The sequence below is a fragment of the Cyprinodon variegatus genome, unplaced genomic scaffold (assembly GCF_000732505.1).
Source record: "Cyprinodon variegatus isolate N-32 unplaced genomic scaffold, C_variegatus-1.0 Scaffold75, whole genome shotgun sequence".
NCBI lineage: Eukaryota > Metazoa > Chordata > Actinopteri > Cyprinodontiformes > Cyprinodontidae > Cyprinodon > Cyprinodon variegatus.
Window position 1 is genome coordinate 1,166,872 of NW_015150528.1, and position 10,950 is coordinate 1,177,821.

At 37.1% G+C, this 10,950-nt stretch overlaps 1 protein-coding gene across 1 annotated transcript in view; it reads left to right on the forward strand.

Annotated features, from left to right (window-relative positions):
• The window catches only part of daw1 (dynein assembly factor with WDR repeat domains 1), an 11,864-nt gene extending 1,982 nt beyond the window's left edge, over nt 1-9,882 (forward strand). Inside the window, exons 4-13 of the mRNA XM_015372710.1 lie at nt 1,099-1,157; nt 2,142-2,264; nt 2,365-2,464; nt 4,035-4,142; nt 4,359-4,465; nt 4,590-4,692; nt 6,069-6,183; nt 6,338-6,414; nt 8,789-8,951; nt 9,147-9,882. Coding sequence (XP_015228196.1) covers nt 1,099-1,157; nt 2,142-2,264; nt 2,365-2,464; nt 4,035-4,142; nt 4,359-4,465; nt 4,590-4,692; nt 6,069-6,183; nt 6,338-6,414; nt 8,789-8,951; nt 9,147-9,181 — 990 coding nt within the window. The 3' untranslated portion in view covers nt 9,182-9,882. The remainder of the gene's footprint in view (nt 1-1,098; nt 1,158-2,141; nt 2,265-2,364; nt 2,465-4,034; nt 4,143-4,358; nt 4,466-4,589; nt 4,693-6,068; nt 6,184-6,337; nt 6,415-8,788; nt 8,952-9,146) is intronic.
• Nucleotides 9,883-10,950: the final 1,068 nt, after the last annotated feature.

Here is a 10,950-nt window from a genome sequence, read left to right on the forward strand (position 1 = left end):
TATATATATATATATATATATATATATATATATATATATATATATATATTCAGTTTTTGTGTGTGACAGAATTCTGAATATCTGTGAAAAAAATGAGCTTTAACATTATATTATTCTGGACATACCTCCAAATGGCCACTAGAGAGCAGTAGTGAAGCTTACTGAACCTTTGAGTTCAGATATTTGATGTCTAAAGGCAGGCATAGTACCCAAAATTTGAACCCACTATAAGACTAGCACTATCTTATTTTTATCCAAGTACAAGTGAAAAGGAGCAATCCAAGAAATTCTTGTGTAAGTAAGTGTAAAATGTAATTGATAAAAAGTCCACTGACCTACCTATTACTAATGATCACAGCATCTGGTTTTAGAAATGTAAAATGTAAATATGAAATGTAAAAATAATGTAAAGTAACACCATATATAAATGTATATGCATACTCTTGTGTTTAAAAGAAAGAGATACAAGAAACAAAGCATTACGCAATAACATTTTGGTGTAAGAAACGCTTTTCAAAATGTATTTTTTTCATATATATGTTGGTTATTAAACCAGTATAGGGTAACCTAATAGGGTAAGTTACCTACAGAAACAAGTTAGAGTAAACCATGTCCTGTTTTTACTTCATTTCCAAATGACAGCAACATCAGCAGATAGAAAATAAAATACGTTTAAAAAAAAAAGCTAGAAAACAGCAAAGAAATTTTACCTAAACAAGTCTCTCTGGAGCCTTTATGTTTAAAACCTGCTTTTTCTCTGTGTGACATGATGGGTAGAGTAGCCAGACATTTTATGTAAGTAAGAATAGAGATACTTCATCATATTTTTACTCAAGTACATAAAGTATAATTCAGTAAAACTTCTTCTAAAAGTACTAAAAAAGTCACAAAAGTAAACGCAACTGACTACATGTTACTAGTTATTATGCACTTTAATCCGTGTGCATTAAGGCAGCCTATTGATTATTCTCTCACAAACATTACATTCATTTCATCACTTATTGCTCAGGAGACAGAGGTTTGCTCATTCCACTGTTGAATTAATTTGGCCTTGAAATGTTTACTTCTATCATTTAATCGTATCTATTAATCTTGCAGGAGCTGAAGGCCCACATTCTGCCTCTAACGAATGTTGCCTTTGACAAATCTGGAGCAAGGTGAGAAATACTGCTGCAGTTAGCTGTAATGGCTACGTTTGATACAACCCTATTTACAAAACGTGATGCTTAACGTAGGAGGATGAATGTATTTCTTGTTCATACCTGCCAATAATCTCAGTCATTTCTTAACCTGTTAACTAATGACACCTAAATCACCAAAAAATAATTTAGAAATGTCTGAAAAAAGCAAAAAAATGATAATTTAGCAGCTGTTTTTTACTCTTGGGAGGGTTTAGCCTGAAATATCAATGTAATGGTGGACAGAGGGGCTGAAACAATCCGAATAATTGTGATTAATCAATTATTGAAATAATCGTCAATTAATCCAGTAATCAATTAATCGTTGACAGGAGTTTAGAGACTCTACAACGTACCTTTAGCTAACAGAGCAGCCCACTTTGAGCAGCAATTATACCAAAATAAAAAAAAGTAAACATTTTGAATTTAAGATGACCTGTTAAATCTTTTACTATGAATACTATGAATATGCTCTATCCAGAACTCCTCAAGCAGAAAAGTTTTAGTTTCTCCTGGTTTATTTTTAAAAAGTCTTCTTTAAGGAACCTTTTGCTATCCGATTATTAATCTATTAATTAAAAAAATAATTGACAGATTAATACATTTGCAAAATAATCGTTAGTTGCAGCCCTAGTGGACTTTATGTGGCAGCATGAAGCTGCAAATTTGAAGGTACCACATACATCAGAAGGGACTATTAAGAGAGTCGGGCAACCATTTATCTGTCCAACAGACCCTTTGGAAATCCTTTAAAAGAGCTGAAGTCCCAAGCCAAGAATGATGATAAAATAATAAAACAATAATAATAATAAAAACTATTTCAAACTGTGCTATTGTATTTCTTGTCATAATGTTGTAGATTAAGGCTCTACCATATGTATCTTTTTACAATTCAGTGCCAGTAATAACTCTAACCTCTCCTACCATATTGTTGTTGTAACTCTTCTCTATCTCATTCTGTAGGTTCATAACTGGGAGTTATGACAGGACATGCAGAGTGTGGGACACTGCCTCTGGCAGAGAGCTGCATACACTCGAGGGTCACAGAAACGTAGTTTACGCAATCGCATTCAACAATCCCTATGGGTAACGAGCTGTTTCCTCGCATATGAGAATTCTGATGCTCTGTTGAACATTCAAAACAAAACTTACATCTCCCGCTGCCTTTCCCCTTCATTAAATCTAGAGACAAGATTGCCACAGGCTCTTTCGATAAGACCTGCAAACTGTGGTGTGCAGAGACTGGCAAATGCTTTCATACTTTCCATGGACACAGGGCTGAAATAGTAGGTATTTTAAACTTGGCTCAGTCACCTACTGACAGTTTTTAAATGGGTTTGATCAGGAAGCACGGTAAAATTTGTATTTTTTTTTTTTACTAATTTTGGCAGAGAATTGCTATTTACTTGGAAGAAAATGGAATCAAATTTGGTCCAAAAAAGAGAAACAATAGCCACAGTTGGGGATGCCAAGGAGAAAATCATCCATGCTCGCCAAAAATGTTGGCTTCAAAATTCTTTTAACATCTTTTTCTTAACTAGGTGCCTCAACAAAATATTTATACACTTATACTGTTTTCAAATGTTGTCAGGTAGCAACCACCATTCTGTGTTTTCTTTTTATTGACATCTCATATAACAGAAATGGTCAAGGAGGATGGATTCTTTATATTTGAGCCCCGTAGAGTTGTTTGAGCATTAGTCATCAGACCCTATAAACTGCTTGGTGTATTGAGAAAGCATGACCTTATTTGAACTGACAGTTTTAAAGGAATAGTACACCCAAAACATGATTAGCCTTCATTTTCTACTCACCCCCACGGTGAACAACACTGTGGAGTACTTTTTTGATATCTCAAATGCATCTGGAGATCTGGGAGGCTTCTTGCTGTCTGCTGACATTCAAATAATGGAGGTCTATGGTGCCCGAGGCAGAAAGGTCCATAAAAGTCCACAAAAAACGTGTCAATATTCCTCCATACTGCTCGTCCAATGTATTCCAAGTGTCCTGAGTGGGTAGCATCCATAATTTACTCGAAACGAAGTAATTTAGAATGTTTTTAGAGCATAAACAGTAGTGTATAGGATTTCCTAAAAGCGCGCGCCTGCAAGTTCACGAGTCTACGGAAACCACGGCAGACCAAACCAGATGAAAGTGCGCATTCAGCTCGGCAAAGAACTCATGCTCTTCCTCAACACTGAAGTCCTCAGACATTTTTCTTTCGTTGTTTCTTTCTTTGCACAGGTAAACAGCACATTTCTTCTTCTACGCTTGCATTATCAAGAGCAGACGCTGAATGCGCACTTTCATCTGGTTTGGTCTGCCGCGGTTTCCATAGACTCGTGAACTCGCAGGCGCGCGCTTTCAGGAAATCCTATACACTACTGTTTATGCTCTAAAAACATTCTAAATGACTTCGTTTCGAGTAAATTCTGGATGCTACCCACTCAGGACACTTGGAATACATTGGACGAGCAGTATGGAGGAATATTGACACGTTTTTTGTGGACTTTTATGGACCTTTCTGTCTCGGGCACCATAGACCTCCATTATTTGAATGTCAGCAGACAGCAAGAAGCCTCCCAGATCTCCAGATGCATTTGAGATATCAAAAAAGTACTCCAGAGTGTTGTTCAGCATGGGGGTGAGTAGAAAATGAAGGCTAATCATGTTTTGGGTGTACTATTCCTTTAAGTTTCAGTAGGGCTAAAAAATCATTACAACGTAACAAACAGCTGCTTCTACATTCTGCTTTAGATATTTAAATAGCAAAATATTTAAAGAGCAAATACATGTCTTAAGTTTGGTCACAGAAATTAAAACACCAAAGTGTAAAAGAAAGAATTTGTTGTGTAGGTGTGCCTGGCATTCAACCCTCAGAGCACGCTGGTGGCCACGGGCAGCATGGATGCCACTGCAAAGCTATGGGATGTGGAAAGTGGGGAGGAGGTGGCCACACTGAGTGTGAGTTATTTGCTCAGTACTAATTCCTTAACCTGCATTTATTGTAAGCAGATCACATGTTTTTAAATAGTTATAAAAACTTTGGGTGGTTTAACTAAAGCTTCACAATAATATACTAATAAACCAACCCTTTTGGTGGTCACAATGTGATTTGGGAGAATGAAAAGAAGAATTAAATCAATGGGAAGAGATGTTCTTTCCCTCTCTTCCTTCCAGGGCCACACAGCCGAGGTCCTCTCTTTGTGCTTCAACACCGTCGGCAATCATCTTGTCACTGGCTCCTTTGACTACACAGTTGCTATATGGGATGTTGCATCCAAAAGGTCAGCCTTTATTGTTGTTGCTGTGTAGGCATCCAGCTTTAATGAGTCATCACTTGTGGACATGTTCTGGAACAATGAACCCTGATGTTTTTCCTGATTTTTCTTTTGATTTTCTTTGTCGTAGGCGTGTTCACACTCTGACAGGTCACATGGGAGAAATAAGTAATGTTCAGTTTAACTGGGATTGCTCACTCATAGTCTCTGGTTCGAGTGACAAAACCTGTAAGGTAAGTAGAGGAACAATTTTGCTTTTCAGCAGATTTTTGAAGCCAGAATAAAATGATACCAGATACTTTTTACATATCACACTATTTCTAGAGGCCCTTCCGGTATTTATTGAAGTTTCAAAGTTGCAGCATTTAATTGAGAAATCATTAAATTCAATTCAATTCACTTTATTTATATAGCGCCAATTCACAACACAAGTCATCTCAAGGCCCTTTACAATTCAACCAGATCAAACAGTCAAATTTATTCAAAGTTTTCCATCTAAGGAAAAGCAGTTGATTGCATCTACCCGTTGACTTGACGGCAATCCCTCACACCAAGAATTCTTGTAGCGACAGTGGAGAGGAAAAACTCCCTTTTAACAGGAAGAAACCTCCAGCAGAACCAACTGGTGTTCAAGGAGACAGAAGCAGAGATACAGAAGTCAAAATCCTTATTGAAACCCAGTTGAATACATTGAATCCTGTCTTTATTTAACATGAATAAGAAAATAAAACCAGCGTAAATAGTTAACAGCAGCCTGTTTATATGCACCTGTTGTTGCATGACAGAATAAAAAAGAAAAATAGAAAAAGTTGACATAATTCTTGCTTTGGCTTTGGAATATCTGTAAGAACTCAGAAATGGGGACCCAGAATTCAGGCAAGAGAGGCAGTGGAAAAACTTAAAGCATTTACTGAAACAAGCTGGTCTGTGGTAGCATCGGCTAGGGTGTCTATAACAGGAAAGTCTGGTTTGACAGTTCAGTCCGTGCCCAGAGGACGAGGATGATTACAGCCGGTTGGCTGACAAGACGCTGCGGACACTGCCAGAGATTTCCAGACGCGGAAGACTAGAAGGCTGCAGAGCTGACAGGAGAATCCAACAGGAGTCCAAAGACAGGCCAGGCAAACAGATCAGACAGGGACAGGCAGGCTCAAAGGTCCAAATAGAGAAACGGATCAGGATCAGACCATCAGAACACTAAATGCTAGAGAACTCTCAACACCAAAGGCTTAAGAATAATCTGGCACTGATGGCTGGTACCAAGGAGTTTAAATAGTAGCAGGAGCAGGTGGATCAGATGAGCAGTGACGGGAAACAGGGCAAAGCTAGACAGGTGAATAAAAGGAGCAATCAAGCCAGCCATCAGCACCAAAATCATGACAATATCTTTAATACGTAAATAATATTTAAAATAATAATTATGATAATGTAGTATTTAAAGCCTTTTTCAGAAATAGGGCTGGTAAATATATAAAATAAAAATGAATGACCTTTCATTTAAATGGGGTTGCATGGCTGGACTTTCTTCATGTTTAATTTTACTTCTCTTTTTTCTGTCATTGCCCATAGAAATGCTAAGTATGTTGTAATGATGTCCATGTGTCTGTAGTTGTGGGAGGTTGTCAGTGGGAAGTGTGTGGCCACCCTAGTCGGACACACGGAGGAGGTGTTGGATGCGAGTTTTGATTTAAGCGGTCAGCTTATTGCTACAGCTTCTGCTGATGGTGAGACTGTAGAATGGCTGTTTAGCTTTTGAACTATATCATGCACACTTGAATTTTTGAAGAGATTATATTTCCCTCAAAACCAGCCTTGTTATACATGTAAAAATATTAAATGTTTGTTAACCAGGAAATAAGTGGTCACTGTCTTTGTCAGGTACAGCAAAAGTATTCAGTGCAACTACACATGAGTGTCTGGTGACAATGAAGGGCCATGCAGGGGAAATCTCCAAGGTATGCTGGTGTTTAGTCAATTGATTTCACTTCTTAGTTTGTTGCAGTATAAGGTTTTCATTTGCTTTGTTTTTTTTTCCTGCAGATTATTTAAAAAATATCTAAAAATAAATGACAGTATGTTTATGCTAAAATGTCTGAGTGGGGCACAGATTGTAGATTTCAGTTCAAGCAGTCAGATGACAAAATGACAGCATGTTAAAACAAGAACAACAAAATAATGAACAAAAAAAGACACAGAATGTGGTTTTTCAATTTTTTTTAAGAAGACAGCTAAATAAATATTAAGTAAAATCACAGCTTGATGTAGTTACATCCAGATAGTTTTGGGCGTTTCTCTCTACCGGATTTACACAACGACAAACCTTTCATTTTTACATCATTTCGATTCCTTAAACATCCTGAACTTAGTCTGATCAGACGGGGAACTCCTTTTAACCAATTAATTAAACTTTTGCTGCAAAATCCCTTTTGGATAGAGGTTTTGCTGCTCTTACATGCTTTGAGTGGAACCATTCCATTGCAGCCACCGCTCTATGTTTTGGGATAAGGACTCATCAAAGGCTTTTTGGTTACTCATCATTTCCAAGAGGATCATAATTTAGTTAGTGCTTAGTCCTGCTGATAGCTGACCATTCACCCATGTCTCAAAGCTTTTACTACTTTCAACAAAGTTTCTTCCAGGATTACCCTGTAGGTATTCACTACCACTCATCTTCTCATCAACAAACCAACTTTCTTGTTCATGGTTAAGATAAGCGTTCCTACAATATGATCATGCCACCACTGTGTTTTATCACAGGGGACAGCGTAAACGGTGTAAACACCTTATCCATGTTTGCTGTTTCCATTTATTATATCAGGAAGGAATTCATCAAAGAGAAGGAAATAAGGACTCATCAAAGGTTTTTTTGGTTATTCATCATTTCCAAGAGGATCATAATTGAGTCAGTGCTTAGGTAACCATTAAAATAATGATACAAAAAAACGTTATTTTAACTTATCTGGAAAGTCAAAAGGACATTACCAGCTGCAGTAATGTTTGGATGATTTTATTTATTTAGTTATTTATTCAATCTTTTTTTTTAATAGATCTTCAAATTAGAAAGTTTCCTTGGTAACCTTGGTAAATGGGATAAATTGTGATGCTTATGTGGAGAGACAGTAGCCCAGGCTTCAGGAGGTCTGATTGTCAGTCTGACCTTTTACTGTCAGTCTTAAAACTTTAAGCCCAGTTGTTACGCTGTGCCTTGAAATGTTATTCCTGGCATAAAGCAAAAAAGAAAACCTGGAGTGACACAGCTCTGTGAACTCCAGCAAACGTAGGCTTTTGTACAACTTGTTATTCCTCTGGCTCTGCATTGAATCTGTCCTTAAAGATGAGTGATATTTTACATTTGCTGTTGATGAACTAATTTTCTTCTGGGTCCTACTCAGATGGGTCCTCTGCATGTGTTTACTGCATCGCAGACGAGCAGCAAAAAACAAACAAACCGCAGCATGGAGGATAATTTCAGAGGATTATGAGACTAATCTGTTTTTGCAGGACCCATCTCCCCCTCCCCAACATGCGCATTAACCGTTTTTCCCTCTACTCAAACATCTTGCCCTTAATATATTTTAGTCTCTTGATGCTCTAATTTACCTTGCAACCCTTGACTATTTTTCATTTAAATGGGTAATGATAGCCTTGTAATGAATTGGAACTGCTGCTAATCATCAAAATATGAGCTTGAACTGCAGAATATGCAGCAGCTTCTGTGGGATTTGATTGTAGCTGTTTATCTAGGGAATCCTCCCCATCTTGGACAACCCATTAGCTTTCGTCCTATGATCCAGCTTAGACCAAAGTGCATCCTAAAGAGACACATATCAATGATACAGGGCTTCATGTTTAATGATTCTGAAGCTACAGCAAAGCAAATTATACACAAAATGCCTCTATACACAATAAGCTTTATTCTTATCATTTATACATTCATGTATTTTATTTTTTCTTATACAAAAAGAACACAAAACAGTATCATGTTTTTTTTTTCTGCAAAAAAGAAACAAAATGAGCCTCATTTTAAAGACAAATGTATGAGCCTGAGAACATAACTCTCATCCATCCAGTCTTAAATTTTTAGTTCTCAGTCCCTATCTGTCCTTTGGGGTCAGTTTGGAGTTTTTATTCCACATGCACTTTACCTTAATAGCCTATTAGATCCCAATTATTTAATAATCTATTTATTTACCCCTCAGGTGCCATATGAGACGATTTGATGAATCATAATCCCTTTGCTAGAATTATTATGAGTAGTGCCCCAGATTAACTCATTGATGTTGATGCTGCAGACACAAACCTCTGAGTGATGCTAACCTCTCCTTGTAGATCTGCTTCAGCCCTCAGGGAAGCAGGGTCCTCACAGCAAGCTTTGACAAGACAGCCCGTCTGTGGGACGTTCAGTCCGGAGAGTGCCTTCAAGTCCTAGAGGGACACACTGACGAGATCTTCTCCTGTGCCTTCAACTACGAGGGAGACACTATCATTACAGGTAACCAAAGACACACAAAACATCTCTCTACCTCATGTTGACCAAGACAAACCTGAAATCCTTTAGCGGTGAATAAAATCTTCGATGCTGTTCATTATCAGAGATTCATTGCAAACATTAGATAAAAAAAAAAAAAAAAACACCTAGCTGAGTTCTTCATTGCAACCATCTGTTTATATCTGTGCTTCTCTGCAGGCAGCAAGGATAACACATGTCGGATCTGGTGCTGACCCTTCCTCGAACGAATCAGACGATCAGATCGGCATATAGTAATGAGTACAGCAATCAAGTTTGGATTACCATCCCCATAACACATTTGAAAAAAAAAATATTAAAAGTTTTTGTTTTTGTTATGTTAATCTTATTTGCTTGCCAATCTGTGCAAATAGGAGTTTGGAAATTCAGTTTTGGCATCTATTTTTTAAACAAGTATGAATTAACATTTTTATACCAATGCAACAATTTATTGCTGAGGTAAAATTAGCTATTCCCCTGTCAATTTAAAGATTTTAACAAATGGATGACCTGCTCTTAACAGTTTCTTAAACTATTTAAATACAGCTTACACAATGCAGATTTCAATTATTGATGAAACCATAATAAAGTTAAGGCAAGAGCGTTGAAGAAAACTACATCACAGAACAAAGAACCCCTGGAATTTACAGGTGTACAAAGACTGACTCGACTAAATCATCTAGATAAATGATTTTCTCCTATGTGTTTCTAAAGAATTAAATAATTACTGGTTGTTATGGTGACAGTATACACAGTACATTTAATGTTCTTTCTGGGATGTAAATATTAGGCACAGTAATATTTACATAACAGACAGCTAGTAATAACCAGCAGAGATGGGAAGTAACGAAGTACAAATACTTCGTTACTGTACTCAAGTAGATTTTTCTGATATTTTTACTTTACTTTACTACTTATTTTTATGGCGACTTTTTACTTCTACTCCTTACATTTTTACACAAATATCTGTACTTTCTACTCCTTACATTTTAAAAAATTGGCTCGTTACTTTAGTTTTGAATCATTTCAATGGAGTTACCGTTATTATTTTTCACGTCATCAATACCAAATTCAATCTAATTGGATGGGAATCTACGCTGCATTTGACGCACCACTACAAGATGAATCGACAGATTCAGCGGTATTCATTCATGGCAAATCATTGCAGCTTGGTGGCGGTGGCGTTAGCATAGTAGTATGGACGACGAGATGATTGAAAATGAACACAACGGAGATCTAGTCCTATTGGCAGACACCCATTTAAAATATAGGCAACGGCATGAAAAAAGTGGTTTCTACTTTTACTTTTATACTTTAAGTAAATTTACAAGCCTGTACTTTGTTACTTTTACTTGAGTAAAGAAGTTTAATCAGTACTTCCACTTTTACCAGAGTATTTTTTAACACAAGTATCTGTACTTTTACCAAGTACAGAAAGTGAGTACTTTTGCCATCTCTGATAACCAGACAGCATTAATGTATAGAAAAGGTCAACAGCATATAATATGGAAAGAAAACCTATATGCCATCTGTCAGGTATTGTGGAAAAGTATGACCGCTTGAAAATGATCAAATTATGACAAGCAAAAAAAGTAACCAAGTGTGGCTAGTAGCTGACCTACTGGAAAGAATTACATCCCTGATTTTTCCTTCTAATGTTGGTCCTTTGATTTTAGAATTTATTATTTACAGCAATGTGAAATCCAATTGCATGTGCTAGCCTAGCCACCTCCTGGCTAGGACCATGCACAATCCTTTACCCGCTCCCGAAAGAGAACTCCTATTAAATGCGTGCGAGAAGCGTGCACAAGCCCATTTTTCCTTGTGCACGCTCTGTTTAAAAGTTGCTGTCTGCATCGCTCATACAAGCTTACTTTCCAAAAGAAGATTTGCAATTTTTCCACTATGTCAGACTCACCACCGTTAAGTGAAAATGGGGATGAGCACGAAGGACGGCCTTACGTAAACGTGTCACCAGAATGAT